At 40.0% G+C, this 17,058-nt stretch overlaps 1 protein-coding gene across 1 annotated transcript; it reads left to right on the top strand.

Moving 5' to 3' along the window:
* The first annotated feature begins 12,302 nt into the window (after positions 1-12,302).
* LOC131227767 (non-specific lipid transfer protein GPI-anchored 15) lies at positions 12,303-13,590 on the top strand. Its single transcript, XM_058223574.1, has 2 exons — positions 12,303-12,697; positions 13,215-13,590. The coding sequence occupies exons 1-2, from the start codon at positions 12,313-12,315 to the stop codon at positions 13,229-13,231; spliced, it is 402 nt and encodes a 133-aa protein (XP_058079557.1). The 5' UTR covers positions 12,303-12,312; the 3' UTR covers positions 13,232-13,590.
* Positions 13,591-17,058: the final 3,468 nt, after the last annotated feature.

Raw genomic sequence — 17,058 nt, 5'->3', positions numbered from 1 at the left:
TAATGTTTCATGATAAATTATCAAACCTGAATATAAATACCAAATAGTAACATATATAACTTATACAAAAATCGGAGTATCTATTATGTCTATGTTAAGAGTCAAAGTACTTAAGAACTTGAGTAGGCCTATCGTATCTTACTATTGTTTTGGGCGTCTGCCCACATGTGCTCTGCAATCCGGTCACCAGTTCTGATCCACTCATCTTTCTCTTGTTAAGTGACTTGAACTAGCCATTGCCTTTCATCAACTGTTTATACCCCATTTGGGGTAGGATTAGTCTTAACATCACCCACAAGTATACCAACATGCAAATCTTGGTCCGATCCATTTTCTCTTCGTATGAAATTATGTAGCACGCAACAAGTGACAACAATTTTGACTTGTGTATCAAATGGATATTTAACAGCCGTCTTCAAAACTGAAAATTCACCCTTCATCATACCGAAACATCGCTCAATTGCGTTTCGGAATTGTGCATGTCGATAGTTGAATAATTCTTTCATATTCATGGGGGCTTTCCCAGTACGATACTCTTGCAGATGGTATTGAACTCCACGATAAGGGGCCATGAAGCCTTGTGAATGAGCGTAACTTGCGCGGACAACGAAGTATTTTCCTACATAATTGCATGAATTATTCTTTCAGTTTTTCAGCAACACGATTTTCCGTAGCAAATGATGAGCGAATGATAGTGAAGATTGATTACCAGGAGGCACAATTAGAGGATCATCATTTTGCGTCAGGGCGTTATGTAGGACCCTTGCATCTGAATCTGAACCTTCTCATCTGGCTAACATGTATAATATTGACATATCAAATGAACAAACAACAAGTACATTCTGAGACAAGATACCCTTTCGGTTGCGAAAGCTTGCATATTGTGATGCTGGTGTATGTGCAGGAATATGTGTCCCGTCAATTACACCTACACAATCGTATAGTGGGGGAGTTTTCAAGCTCATAAGATTAATATGAATGATGCAAAATTTAACTTTTAGCTTCACGAAGGAACCGTTGCTCGATAATGGTACATGGAAGTAAGTGGCCCAATGTGCATTTGATTGAATCTCATTCGGGGTTTCTGTGCTGGCTTGCTTAATATAATCAGGGTATAGGGAGACTACTGAATTGTTGAGGGTCAAATATTGCATATTAGACCCCAGTTATCACATGATTTTATGAACATGATAATGTTTAACGTTCTATTTTAATCGTGTTTATGTTGCAAGGTGAATTTAGGAGCTTGAACTAAAAATGGGTACTAAAGGCATGGATTTGATGCTCACAAATCACCAAGGCAAGGGACGGATCTTAGGGGACCGAGATCAAAGAATTTACATGCCAAAGATCCGAGAAAATCAAGAGATCGACGATCAAGAGGCTTGAAAGTCTTCTTGAATACAAGATCACAGGGTCCCACCATCTGTTTGTCTCGAAACTTTATATCTAGCTTGAGGACCATAAATTAACTATACACATTGAATTTCAGCCCTTGTATCCTTGTATAAGTGGCTCAACGGATAGATCAACCACTAAAACACTAATTTCGGGCCCACCTGATATCTTGGACGTGGAGAGGCAAAGGGGGGAGAGAGAGAGAGAGAGTGAGACGTGGAGACAGCCAGGCTTTCTTCCTTCTTCCTTCTTCTTTTGTTTTTCTTTCCTTTTGATGTTATTTTTCTGAGAATTTAGATCATCATGTCTATGATGAGCTAAACCTCTTAGCTAGGGCTAAGAGGTGAAGCTTGTAGCGTGATGAGATATTTGCTTTGTTTTGATTCATGCTTTATTGAACTCTCTTGGATTCTAGTTTGATTATGAAGGAATATTTTTAGTTTTTAATGGTTTCTTATGACTCGAATTACAATAGATCTGCGATAGCTTGAGATATCTTCTTTCCATGTATTGAGATTGTGAAATTAGGCAATTCCGTTATTCACCATCGCCTCATGGGCATGGTTGGGTGATGAAATCTTCCTAATCTTCTTAATTTTCTTATGATTGGTTGTGAGTTTGGTAAATTGCTGTTGTTTGCCTTGTCTCCTGGGCATGGTTTGGTGATGGAATCATTTTCAAATCTTCACTACTCTCATTATTTGATGATTAGATCTATGAGAAGTTTAGAGATCTGAAAAATCTCTTCTTACCAACTGAATAAGATAGGACTCTGTTCCCAGTTGTGTTGTTGAATCATGCAAGGTAGCTTCCCAATTTCTACAAGTGGATCCTTGGCACCCTAGTTTCCCACCTTTGAATCTTACAAGTTTTAGTTTAATAATTCACCATTATTCTTCTACATTCTTCTGATTTAGATTACATCTTCTTCTAGTTCTAGTTCTAGTTACTTTTAGAATACGTACAAAGTTCAGTCCCTGTGGATTCGACCTTGGTCTTACCGAGATTATTGCTACATCACGACCCCATACTTGGGGTGGTGAACAGTAATCGTCGAGTCCTCAATGTTTTGTAGGATTTTGATATAACTTCCTAATTTGGTAATCTCTTTCTGATCTCTCTATTTTTTCTATTTTTAGGATTAGGGTTTTATTTTCTATTTTTAGAAAATTTCTAATTCTAGGATCTCTTTTATTTTTAGAAACTAACTTACTTTCTAATTTATGTTTAGAACTTTCCTAATTTGTTTTTAGAAACTTTCTATTTTTCTTTTTTAGAAAATTTTTCCTTTTTAGAAACTAGTTTACTTTCTATTTTAAGAACTTTCTAATTTTAGAAACTGACTTTTTTTTTTTTTTTTGGTTTTTGTTTTTGTTTTGCAGGACCTAACTTAGGAACTTCCAATTTGGTAACTTCTTTTCAACTCTTCTCTAGATTTCTATTATTTGCTTCCTTTTTAGGTTTAGGTTAGAATATGAGATTGAGGGCTGTGAGTGATTCATGCCCAAGTGGGTCCGTGATAACACTCGACGTCTCTTAACTGAAGGAGGATTAGTTGATGGGTTGACTATCCATCGCAAGACTAGACACTGCTCGAGATCCCCAGAGTTAATTGAGGTTATGGCCGCAAATCAACTGGCCAATCAACCAGAAGGACTACCTCCACCTAGAGTTGGGGAAGTCCAGGATGAGAATGAGGTACATCAAGCACCCCTGTCTCGTACTTTACAAGATTATTTACAACCAGTGGGGGCGAGCACGCCCTCATGCATGGTTTTTCTAGAAAATATGGGACATATGGACATTAAGCTAGGGGTGATCCAACTCCTTCCAAAATTTCATGGGCTTGAATATGAAAATCTGTATCTACACTTGAAAGAGTTTGATGAAATCATAGCCACTTTATACTTTCCTAACATGTCTGATGACACGGTTAGGCTGAAACTCTTTCCTTTTTCTCTGGAAGAGAAGGCTAAGACTTGGTTGCATTCACTACGTCCTCGATCTATTGGCACATGGAATGACATGATAAGGGAGTTTATAAAGAAAATTTTTCCACATCATAAAACGAACACCCTTAGAAAGTCAATCATGAACTTCGCCCAAAAGGAGGAAGAAACATTCTTCCAATGTTGGGAGAGCGGTTCAAGGATCTTGTTAATTCATGCCCACAACACTGCACGATTTTGAAACGTGGCGCATTACACTTTTTATATGATGGTCTGATATCTTTCATGCGCCAATTGGTCGAGACAATGTGCAATGAGGAATTTATGAATAAAAATGTCGATGATGTGTGGGATTACTTGGATAGACTTGCTGAAAACGCACAATCATGGGGCACACACCCAAAATCAAGTACCACTTCTAGGACCACTCAATCAAAGGAAAGGGGTGGAGTATACCTTTTAAAAGAGGATGATGATATCAATGCTAAAGTGGCTAATCTCATAAGGAAATTCAAGATCATCGAATCAAAGAAGGATAAGGGTAAGGAAATTGTTTGTGGTATTTGTGCTTGCAACACTCATACAACTGAAAATTGCTGAACAATATCTGCTTTTCAAGAAGTACTGAATGAGCAATCTAATGCCATAAGTAATTACCAAAGACCTTTCAATGGGCTCACCTTTAATACGTACAATCTTAGTTGGAGAAATCATCCAAACTTCAGTTTGAGGAATGGACAAACTGCCACCCTTCAAGGTTTCTTCAATCAAATTCCAAATCAAGGGAAACCTCAAGAGGATTCGGTTCTAAAATACATTTAAGACAAAGAGCTACTTAATCAGAATATGGCACAAGCAATCCAAGAAATCGGATCAGCGATTGGAATGCTTGCATCGTCTGTCCAAAGGATGGAGTCACAATTAGCAATTGGGGGAAAGGGGATGCTTCCTGCTCAACCTCTCCCCAATCCTAAACCGCAATATGAGATAAGTGATCCAAGCTCTTCAAATTAGATGGGGCAAGCTAAATCTATCACCACTCTTAGGAGTGGGAAGACCATTGTCAAAACCATTTCGGTTAGGGCTGAAAAGCCTGAGGACCCGGAAGAGGACAACGATGGTAGACTTAGCACTGCTCCACAAGAATTAGAACTGGAACTTATGGGCAAGCTGATTGCCCCATTTCCTTAACAATTGGTTGCACCAAAACCTCTCTCTAACTCTCAAGACATTCTAGAGGTGTTGAAACAAGTGAAAGTCAATATTCCTCTACTGGATGCAGTTAAATAAATACCTTCATATGCCAAATTTCTGAAAGATTTGTGTATGACCAAATGACAGCTAAATATCCAAAAGAAAATCTTTTTAACTTAAAAAGTGAGTGTCATCCTAAAACAAGATGTGCCACAGAAATTCAAAGATCCCGGTAGCCCAACTATCGTTTGCGTAATTGGGAATTATCGCATTGAGCATGCACTTCTTGACTTAGGAGCAAGTGTAAATCTGATTCCCTACTAGGTCTACAAATAGTTAAGGTTGGGTGAATTAAAACCCACCCTAACCACACTACAACTTGCTGATCGCTCAGTTCGTGTACCGAGAGGGGTAATTGAGGATGTGTTGGTCTAGGTTGATAGATTTTACTACCTGGTAGATTTTATCATACTAGATACACAACCCATCAGTAACATGAGCACTCAAATCCCCATCATTCTTGGTCGCCCATTCCTCGCCACTTCAAATACAATCATTAATTGCAGGAATGGAGTCATGAGTATGTCTTTTGGGAATATGACATTGGAGTTACACATCTTTTTCAATATGTGTAATACCCCGCACCTCTGGTACACGGGTGTTACCACTTAAACCGACATTAATGGAAATCTAGAGTCAATTAACCAAACAACTTATCCTCAACGTGTGCAAGATGGGGTTTCCAGTCATCGTTAAAGCCACCCATCAAAGGCCCTAGGAGCCGAATTGCACTCTACATTGGTCAATAAGGTAACCTCGATCAAGCAATTTAAGTCAGAATAGTTTCTAAATCGACTAGTTGTAGCAATACTCTAAAGATCAATCTTCGAAGGCTAGTGGATAGCCAACCAAGCACCACTGTGTCTTAAATCCATAATTAGCTGTTGAAATTAAGTATCGAACCAATCCAGCCATCAGATCAACATATATTAGGCCAGATAGCGCCTGGGACGTGTGATACGGCCCACCTGGGCCTCATTCCCACCCCAAACTAGGCTAGGACCCTTAAGTGGAGCCCCCAAGCCGATCGGATGGAGTGGATATGTCACAAACATTATAATGGACCCCACACGGAGCGCATGTGCACCCCGTGCACCCATACATGACGTGCACTGGACGATCTAGTTCGGTCAAATTGGCTTTGACCGAACCAAAACGCAAAAATCGGATATCCTTCCCACCAGAACGCTGTTTTGAAAACTGATAGATTATAGCCCCTAAGTGGCCCACCCTAGGTACTTTCGGGATGATCGGAACTGTTCATCAAAACCGTGGGGCCCGTTCGACCAAAACTCTATAGGGTTTCGGGCTCATGCACAGAAATGAGAAAGTTGGGACGGAACCGTTCGAAAATCTGCGTGTGGCTAGGATTTGGGATGAGGGGCTGATCTGTGGCCGCACGGGTGGCCCACGATTGTTATGATCAAGCCATCCCAGCCATCCATCTTCCAACTAGATCTGCGCCCTCCCACTTCCGGAAATAGCCGAGCAACGGCCTGCATAAGAAAAGTGAAAAGTAGAATTTTCCTTTTGGGAAATGGGCACTGGCATGCCTCTGACCGTCCCTTGGGCCACGTGGAGCCATCCAAGCCCTCACTTTAAGTCGGTACGAGGGAATGAAGAAAATGCTCAATCTCATGAGAAATCAGGAAATCTCGTGAGTAAGATTGAAACTCACGTTTGCGGTCTCAAAAGTGGGCCCCACACTGATCAGACGCCCCATTTGGTCCGTTCAAACAGACCAGATCACATTGAAATACCTAGGGAGTCTTTTGCCATTAACAGTCACTCCATCTTCCCTGTTAAATTGTCTGACCCGCGATCACGAGATGAGCTCCACTAGAGCTAAAATTGTGCTTTTCTGGTGGGACAGGGCATCAACAATCCATCCCTAGGATCAGATGGGCCCTATGCATGGCCGTTTCTCAATCACGACCGTTGCAAAGGTAGTTTTTCTTCCAGTCATTGATAGCCTTTCTCTCTCGTCTATAAAAGGGCACCGTTGCCCTTAGGATTCACACCAGAGAGAGGAGAAAAGAGAGAGAGGAGTAAAAGAGAGAGAACGAGTCTCGGCCGGGTGGACGCAATGCGCACTACACCAACTCGGCTTGCACAAAAATGGACCGAGTTGGGTCAGTGCAGGCCTGCAGCTCCACAACCAGTGAGGTCTGGTGCGTGAACTCTATTCCAAGTTCGAGTCAAGCTCGAGTGAGTCAGGTAACTCCTTCCCCTCCATCTTCTTAAAGCTCCAATCTAAGCTGAAACCAAGCTCGATCAGGCCATGTAAACGGACCGAAATCAGGCCGAAAATGAGGCAGAAATCTAGCTTCTGTTTAGGCTCTGAAGTAAGCTGAAAACAGCCTGCGAATGGGCTTTGATTTGGACTGGAATCACGCCTCAAACAGGCCCTGATTTGAGTCAGAATACAGGCCTTGCATTGGCTGTAACATGGGCCGAAATTGGCCTTTCAACCAGCCTACAGCTGGGCTCAAACCAGCTCCTTGATGGGCCACGAAAACTATAGAATCCGGCCTCAGCTAGGCTGGAAAGTACATAGGAAAGCGTTTCTGCCGGGCCGATATGCCGATTGATATTGCATTCTAAGCCATGAGTCTCCCGCTTGCAGTGCCTCAGTTGACCATTTAGGCCTTCAACAACATTTCCACCTAATACTAACTTTGTTAGAGAATTAACTGCAATTCAATTAGATTTTGCATTGCTTTACTGTTACTGTTAATAATAAATACAGTGAGTATGGATTTTATTTAATCAGGGTGGGCCGCACTTGAGTTCTAAGCTCAGTGGGCCGCACCATCATTGAGTAGCGGGCCCTGCACATTTGCTGGTGGGCCTCGCTATAAACCAATGTGGGCCTAACCTTAAATTGCAGGGGGGTTGCACGTTACATTTGGTGGGCCGCATCTCAGTTTACAACTCAGGTGGGCCACACCACATTTAATCAGGGTGGGCTGCACTCTCTGTGAAGACAGGTGGGCCGCACCACATTCAAATTAGGTGAGCCACACCACATACTAAATTTCAGTGGACCTCACTGTATAATAGTGGGTCGCGTTAGGGATAAAATCCCAGTGGGCCTCACCCTGTATTACAGTGGACCGCACTCCCAGCGGGTCTCACCACATATTACAGTGGGCTTCACCAGGTGCGTTCAGTGGGCCACAACTGAGAGTTATCTCAGTGGGCCACACCGAGATGAAGTTCAGTGGGCCCATAACCCACAGGCCCGACCCTAGTTGTTGGGCCACCCTTAGGCAGCTAGTTTTGTGCCAATTGGGCCAAGCCAGGCCCAATTTGGAACTGAGCCTTGGGCAAATTCCAGGCCCACTCTGGGCCACCACTTTAGGGTAGGCCCAAATAATCTTATTCATGGGTCTTTTCAAACCTCCACATGGTAGTTAGCTAAAAGTCTTGAAAACATTAATTAACACAAGTTCTTGGGTTGGAAATAATTTAGTCAGGTGATTAATTATACGACATTGGATTGTTAGCTAGCCTCAGAAGACTGAACCAAGAAAGAAGCTATAACCCCTCAGGTGATGATTTTCTTCCCCTTGGGCCTTCCATCCCCCAGCTAGGCTAAGGGTAGCCTTTATGGTAACTACGAATGATGACCTAGGAATGGTAAATCATTCAATTGGTTGCTTGAACTTATGTCTTATAAATGGTTGATATTTAGTTAGTTTACTTAATCTTATAATTTAGAACTGATTCGAACATGTGGATAACTCGACTCATGCCTTCGAATTAATTAGAATTGGTTAGTATACTTGACTAGTTAAATACGTGTTTTAGATGGGTTAAAGTACTTGATTAGTTGGCTTGAGAGTATATACTAGATTTGTCTAAAATTCTTGACTAGTCACCCAACATATGAATTATATGTTATGTTTCCTTGAGCACATGTCTTAGAACTGATACATTATAGTTATGTGACTCTTGCATTGTAAGTATACATGTGATTTACCTTGATTATTAAATCATGTTTGATCTTCCATACTATACCCTCTTATTATCGTATTGATTGCAAAACTCTTATCTAAGGAACCTCTCTATGGAACCTCTACCTAAGGAGAGTCTGTACTTAGGGTGTAACAAAACTGATTGTGATAAGATTAGACCCTCAACATATAGGTTATGATTAGTGGCATTTGATTCATGGGGTTTCACCATCTATGGAGTGATTCCGCTTACCTGACTATGGAATGAACCTTGCAACATTTATTATCACCGTTGTTTACTCGTATTTGAATCATACATACCGTCTCATTTTAGTCGTCGCATTTAATGATTTTAATACTTCATTCCTAGTCAACATACGGCGGCAGTTCCCTTATATTGAGAATTGATTGGCTACGTGTTGATGGGTTCTATATACAACCTAAGGCGGTAGACTCATGGGCCGGGGATTGTGGTCATGGGACACTATGCCCGAGCCGTCGGCCTACGTTGCTGATGAGCCCTCATAGTGACCTTGAGCTTATTAAAATTGGTTGATTGTAACTGAACTAATAATGGTTTGGCTAATCATGAATACATAGCACAGACCAGCGTCTATCACTAACGTACGTGATGTACGACAGGCAGTCGTTATGCGGTATGTGATGTACACACGTGATGTGCTTCGCTAACGGCCAACCTCTTTGCATGGGTGATGAGCCCAAGTCTGACTGGATGAGCATTCCCAGGTCGATGAAAAATAAAAATTTTGAATAGCTCGGTCCAACGGCTTAGATCGAAAATTTCGGCAGAGACCTATCCCCAACTCGTTGATAGCCTTAGATAGATGCTAATTATCTGGTGTGATTTAATTGGGCCACTTGTTATTGTTAAAGATGAACATAATAGCTTTGGAATAGAGCTGATTAAGCGTAGCTAGACCTCACCCAAAATGATGGTCCTAATTGTGGGGCCCACCTTGATGTATGTGCTATATGTCCTTATTGTACAGTTGTTTTTCTAGCTTATTTTAAGTTGTGATCTAAAAACTGAAGCAAATCCAAATATGAGGTGGACGGCACCACTAAGCAATAGTGGTCAACGACAATTAAAAACTTCCTGGGGTCAGCAATTGTTTTGAATGAAGCTAATATATATATATATATATATATATATATATATATATATATATATATATATATATATATAGTACGATTTCCTGCTTTGCCTTTTTCTTTTTTTTTTTTTTTTTTTAAAATTTGAAGTCTCTTCTCTCTTGAGGTTGAAGGCTCGAAATAAGAAAGCGGAGAAAATTAGACTTTTTGGGTTCCCAATTGGTTGATGGGAAGCCCATTCAGGCTAGGCTTCGCATCAACCAATCGGGATAAGAAAGATATTCGTCGATTGGGGGAGGGGCGAAGAGCCCATGATTTGATGCTGCCATCCCTCCCGCCTTTCTATCCGCTGCTGAATGAAGCCGCTGACCTACCATCCCTTCTAGGCCAACCCGATTCGCCGAGAAGGGGGATTTGATGAGGCAACCAGATGGTATGTTGAGTCAGGGAATGCTGTAATATATATATATATATATATATATATATATATATATATATATATATATATATATATATATATATATATATATATATATATATATATATATCTCGAATATATAAAAAAACGTAATTATTAGTTTTTATTTTTTCTGTCAATTGTTTCTGACTCCCAAATCTGAACGGTCCACATGAAGCAGCACCTCATGAAACCCCCTAGGCCCAATTTTTTATTTCGATCCAAAACTATGATCGGCCATGCAAAATGAAAACAGTTTCCTCCCTTGATTTACATTTCTCTTTGCTATGGCCTACTAGAATTTTAGATCATAGTGAAAATTTGTCCCTTGGGGTTTCATGGGATTACACATCACTTGGACTGTATCGATTAGATGCCCATGACATGTGTGCAAAGGTGCGCACATGCGTAGGTGCGCAGGTGAGCATGGCGCTCTCTCTCTCTCTCTCTCTCTCTCTCTCTCTCTCTCTCTCTCTCTCTCTCTCTCTCTATATATATATATATATATATACACTTCATCAAGTTAAATAACATTATGGTGTGTCCTAGGAAGTTTTTAATGGTGGGGGTTTAATCACCATTGTTTCCTATGGTGTGGTCCACCTGATATTTGAATCCGCTTCATTTTTGGGATCATTCCCTAAAATTAACTTAAAAAATAGATGGACAACATAGATATAGAAGGCATATATCAAGGTGAGCCCTCCTCCCCTTTCAAACATGCCTTATGGGCCAATCTTATTAGACGGCCACACCTTGTCCAATCAAATTCTACCACATCAGGATACTAGGATTCCATGGCGATCTGGTCACTATGTAGTCCACGTCCATTGCGATAGCCAGCTTTGGAGAAATAGGGCTACCTATGGCGCCACCCTACTTACAGCCTAAAGCTTGAGCAGGCTCAAGGCGAACATTAGCCTGAGCTTGGCCCAAGACAAACATGGCCGGGCATATAGCAGCAGGCCGGGCCTGAAGCCCAAAAAATTGGCAGTCTATTTCCCATTGAATGTTCTTAATCTATCTGTTGATCAAGTGGGCCACATATGCACAAAAAAAATATACATTTTAGAGGAACGAAAATGAAAACCCACATTAAAGATGGATTTCATCAGTTTTTTTCTCTGACTACACACTCTGAGCCATGTGTCAGGACGTAGGGGGCTAACATGACTTGAGTCCAAAGCTCAGCACTGATATTAATGAGGCTATGCATGCAAGGCCTGAGCACAACCCATGGATCAAGCTAGTAGGTCCAATCCAGGCTAAGGCTTACTAGGAAAGACTTCAAGTCTCCACATGTGTGGATGAGACATGCGTGGAGAAGGTTACGTAAGAGTAATTCCCTCCTCCTCTACTATCTATTGGCAAAAGGATTAGGTGGTTGTGTGAACACCTTAATACCTCAATCTGATGGTGTGAACACTCATTCCTGTCTCTTGAGCCTGAAAAATCAGAATTTTGAATAGCCCGGCCCGACGGCCGGTCTGAAACAGTTCAAATCTAGGCTGAGACGTGCCCCAGGCCCGGTCCGTTGACAGCCCTTATCTTGTTATAATAAAAAGCACCACAAATCACAAAGTGGACCACTTACTTTTTCACCTTCATGATCAAATGATCAACCACTGAATCATACCATGTACGCGCACGCACACACCACCGCCATGACACGTCCCGCAGCCTAGCAGTGCCATACCTACTCGCACATGTAGCTATCCAAATCCTACTCGCGCATTGCATTTCATTGTAGCATGTGTGCATAAGATCTGTGTCGTTCATCAGCCGTCCCCCTCTTAAAGTTTGCAGAATCCATAATATCATCGCTTTTCATTCATCATGCGTGCCACACATGTAGATGAAACTGCACGATTGATAAAATTTTAAAGTGTCCCATAGCCATACGGTGCATCCGGTGACTGAGGTTCCTGGACCTTTGTCTATGGGCAAAATAAAGTGTGCCCCTTCAGATGAACGGTCTAGATCATTTCAAAACGTGCCACATTGACAAGAAATGAAGGTAGGGCACTTGATGACTACTCTCGCGAGTAGCTATTTATTTTCTCCCCACAACCACCCCACTGAGGCAAGAGTACATGATTAGTTCCTCTTAGTCATGCCACTATATTAATCTCTTATACACCATACAACTATATATATACGTTAACACCCCATGCAAGTTCATATGCCCATCACTACCTCTCTTAGAGCATCACAAACCAAAATGGCTCCCATCAAAACCACTCATGTTGTGGCCATGATCATCATCCTACTAGCTTCACACACTTACATAAAAACAGCATGTGCGGCCGGCGAGTGCGGCAAAATGCCGGTAAAGACTGCGGCGGTTAGCCTAAGCCCATGCCTAGGTGCATCTATGAATTCAAAGGCAAAGGTCCCGCCGGCTTGCTGCTCGAGGGTGGCGGCATTGCTCCGAAACTCACCCAAATGCTTGTGTGCCGTGTTCCTATCGCCCCTCGTCAAGCAAGCTGGGATCAACCCGGCGGTAGCGATCACCGTCCCGAAGCGGTGCAACATCAAGAACAGGCCAGCTGGGAAGAAATGTGGGAGTAAGATTCAATGATCATCTTTTATAATACAATCAATGATTAATTTTGGTGAGATCGGACATCGCAAACCGTTGGATCTTGATCAGACGGTTGGTTTGGCATGGACCACCATCATAGAATGTGGTGTTTGCCATGCTTGATGGCTTTCTGATCATGATCGGATGAATATGATGTTTGATGGTGAAAGTCTGTGTGTAAGAGTGAGCTCTCAAGATCTGACGGTCTGCATGATATGGGACCTCTATAAAATTGAGAATGAACGGTCCAGATCTGGGCTGTCTTGGAATATTTTAATTGGGCCGGGCCTGAGATCATAGGTCCAATGACTCCATTTCGACCTATGGCTGATTTGTTTAATGGCATGAAGATACTGCCAGCTTTTGGGGCTGTGTACGTGGGCCTGTTTCATTAACTTGTCGTCTGGGCTAGGCCTGGGCCTGGTCAAGGCCCATCTAAGCCCATCCGATTTTTCATTTTTATTGGCTCTGATTGATACTGATGTTACTCTATTTTTCAGGTTATGTTCTTCCTTGAGAACTTGAGCTTGGAAATTCAGCAATGGACGGTGAGGATGGCATTTAAATGATGTCCCGAGGAAAAAGGAAAGCTAAATAAAAGATGCTATGTAGGAACCATATGAGTAGGAACCTATGTTAAAATGGTAGTCCTTATTGTATCAGATTGAGGAATTCATGTATGCTGGTTAGGAAATTCAGCTATGGACGGTGAGGATGACATTTATATGATGTCCCGAGGAAAAATAAAAATAAATAAAAGACGCTACGTTGTAATGCATATGAGTGTGTACTTGATTGAGGGATTCATGTATTAATGCTTGTAGGATTATTGGCTTTGAGGAGTTATTTAATACTGTGGCAAGGCATGGCACTTGATACGCGGGCATTCAGAGCTTGTACAGCTGCCATATATTAACTCAAATTAAACGGACTAAATTGTGGAATTGACTGTCACTAACACGTTCTCAAAATCAGATTGGTTGAATAATTCTATAATCTGATTCACGGACACTCGTTTGTTTAAAAAAGGCCATCATTTTTTAACCGTCCAATAAATGTCCATCAATCCAATATTCGGATAATTAAATAATCTTCATTTTTTGGTTCATGATATATCTAAAGTGAGACCCATAGTTTGGACAGTTTAATTTGAATTATATATGCCTCGTATGGAATTTCTAAGTGCCTGTGTATCATCTGTCACACTCTAGCTGCCAGAGTATCAAATGTTTCTATTGACTTTCTGGCCTTTTAGTGAAATAATAAAGTGGGTCCTGGTGGGCCCGGCCCACTGGCAGTCCAGTGCTAATCAAAGGCTCGGCTCAGGAAGTTTGAAAGTCGGGCATAAGTAAAAAGATCGAAGGAACAGAGGTCATCACTAACTAGTCATCGACATGGGATCCTTGTGGTATAAAGAGGGCGGCGTACCCATTGTGGTGAAAAACCACTATGGTGTGAATGCGTGGGTGAGAGTAGAGCTGTACATGAGTCAAGTTAGTTCGGGTGGTTCGCTCGACTCAACTAAAAAAATCTCAACTCGCCTTGGCTCGAAACTAGATTTGAATTGAGTTGAGCTGATTTTTGGAGCTAGAAAAAATTTTGAGCCGAGATTGAACTTGCCAGAGCTCAACTTGATTCGGCTCGAACCCTAACTCGAATCGACTCGGATCAAATTGGCTCGGTGACCCAGTTATTTTAATCTTGATGCTACTCGTTGAGTATTTGATGAATTGACTCAATGGAGTGTTGTTTTTTGGACTGCCCTTATACAAGGGTATTCTCAAAATGGGCATTTGAGAGAAGATTTAAAGTTATCGAAATGCGAATATAATAGATTGTCAGAAAGCTATTAATGAGCTGTACATCTGATCACCTGAACAATTTTGAAACATAAGATGTTTATGGGGCGCTTGGATCTTAAGTTGCTTAAGATAAGCTACATATGCCACAGGTAGCTTATCTTAATTTCTTTTTATTAAAAATATAAGTATGTTCGGCAAACAACATACTTATCAGCTTCTCCTATTTTTTGTCTCTCCTAATGACTCTCTTTAAGCAATGTGAGAAAAGTAGAAAAGCTAAACAAAATAACTAAAGTGATTAAGTATTTTTAAGTAAAAAAGTTATAATTAATCATAAATCAAACTTACTTATTTAAAAGAAGTCACTTATCTACTACTATAAGTAGAAAAGTTAACTTAGTTGGTGGTATCCAAACGGGCCTTTAAGAATTGAATTTTAATTTGAATTCAAAATTTATTATTTATTTATTTATTATTTTGTTAATATATTTATTATATAAGAGTTTTTAACTAGCCTAAATAGTTTTTGATGTCTATATTCTTTCTAGTAATTTACCATGTTTAAAAACTATTTTTCTTTTAATATTTTGAATCAATGATATCAACGCATGGAAAGGACAACCAATCATCAAGTTTTATTATTGTTTTTAGAGATTTTTTCCCTTGTGGATTCAAAGTTTATTACCGGTAAAAACATGGTTTTTTCTTTCCTTTTCTCCACATGAACTAGATGACTAAAGCATGGAAATATGTTACCAAGGCGCATTATATTGAAAATATGATGCAACTGGACATCATTAAAACACGATGAAACTCATATTTGTTGACACATGATGCAACCCTTAATTGAAATATGATGTTGTTGGCCTAATGCATCAATCAATTATGACCATCTCTTAGGGCCTGTTTGCATACCATCAAATAAGTTATTTTATCTATTTACAACCAATAGATAAGTAACTTATTTGAAATAAGTAAGTTTGGTTTATGATCACTTACAAGTAAAAAATAAAAAAAAATAATAAAAGAAAAAAGCTTAAAGTTACTTAATCACTTCAGCTTAATAAGTAGAAACCAAGTTACTTCAGACAGAAGTAGCTTATTTTAAGTAACTTACTATCCAAACACTCCCTTAGAATGTGAGGATGCATCGACCTGACGTTATATTTGCGGTCAGTCAAGTATGTTAGTTTATGTACTCTCCAAGGTTGCTGTCAAACCTATCTAACAATATCTATAGGGCACTATCAATCATGGGTTAGACTTCTGTTAATTACCATGATTTCAGTTTGCAAGCCTTATTCGATTTGGATTATTGTATCTTCTTTATCGCAAATCTAGTGTCCTAGCAGTTGACTGTAGCCTGCTTCTCCACGGTGTTTAAGTGTCAATTTCTAGCTCATACAATAGCCAACTTATCATTGTTTATTTCGTTTGCTTCTCAAAGATCTTTGCATATTTCTAGTCAAAGCTTGAATTATATGTTGCGACAATATCAATGCCATAAAAACTGACCTTGAATCTTATTTTTCATGCTTGTACTAAGTGTGTGGAAGCGAACTATCATTTCATACACAAAAAGTGGTTTGCAAAGATATCAATGTCTGCCATGTGAGCACAAAGGATTAAATTGCTGATTTTTTTTATCACTCTAGATGGTTATCTTCTATTTATCTTAAACTTCTCAAGGATAGCTTCCGATTCATGAACAACCTATCAAGTTGAGGGGGCATCATAACATATCTCATGATGGGCCCTGGCCCACTATAGATCTACAAAACTCTATAGGTTCAAATTCTAATTAAAGGAGATGACGTTTGCGGGTTATTGTAATCCTACCCTTTTTGTATTGTATATATCTTCATGTTATAGGGCTGTAATCTTCATTAAACAGACACCATCATATGGTGTTTACTTGTATTTTTAAGAGAAGGAAATCTAAAACTACCAAAGTCCTCAGTTTGTTGTATTTTTCTCTTCTTTTAGACCTGCAAGACTTGAGCTAGTTATCCATTCATGATAGATTATAACTTTAGGCCCTAGTTCAAGTCACAAAAGCCCATGAAATAAAGGGTTGTGTACAGCTTGGGAATTGTGTCTTTATATCAATGAAATTTCAGGAAGATTTTTTAATGAGCTCTAAGCACTTGTGGACATAATAGATTTTATCATATTTTGGCGATCACGAGGAAATTATTTAGAGTAGATGATTCTAACAATGATTATGTGTCATGAAGTAGAAAATTAATAAGAAACTTCTCATGGTCTACATTCAACTCTAATAAACCAAAAATTATGACATTAGCCTTTGATTGATTCAATTCTAATGATTTGTAGAGAAACCTTGAATCCAGTGTTGAAATTTGGAATTTATAAAAAACTATAATAAAATTAGATGAAACAAAAGGAAGAAATTCGAGTAAAGAAACGATAAACTTATTAGAATTAAGACATGATAAAAATTACCTGGCTTGAAGTAGATTTGCCCTCATTTAGACATTGTTCATAGTGCAGTAGGAATATTAGATAATCAACCTCTAGG

Source organism: Magnolia sinica, chromosome 15 (assembly GCF_029962835.1).
Source record: "Magnolia sinica isolate HGM2019 chromosome 15, MsV1, whole genome shotgun sequence".
Taxonomy (NCBI): Eukaryota; Viridiplantae; Streptophyta; class Magnoliopsida; order Magnoliales; family Magnoliaceae; genus Magnolia; species Magnolia sinica.
Note: the sequence above shows the minus strand (reverse complement) of the source record. Positions and strands in the feature narration are given on the sequence as shown.

Bases quoted from the DNA above. Each gene is read 5' to 3' on its own strand.
- LOC131227767 (XM_058223574.1), top strand. From the start codon at position 12,313: ATGCCCATCACTACCTCTCTTAGAGCATCACAAACCAAAATGGCTCCC.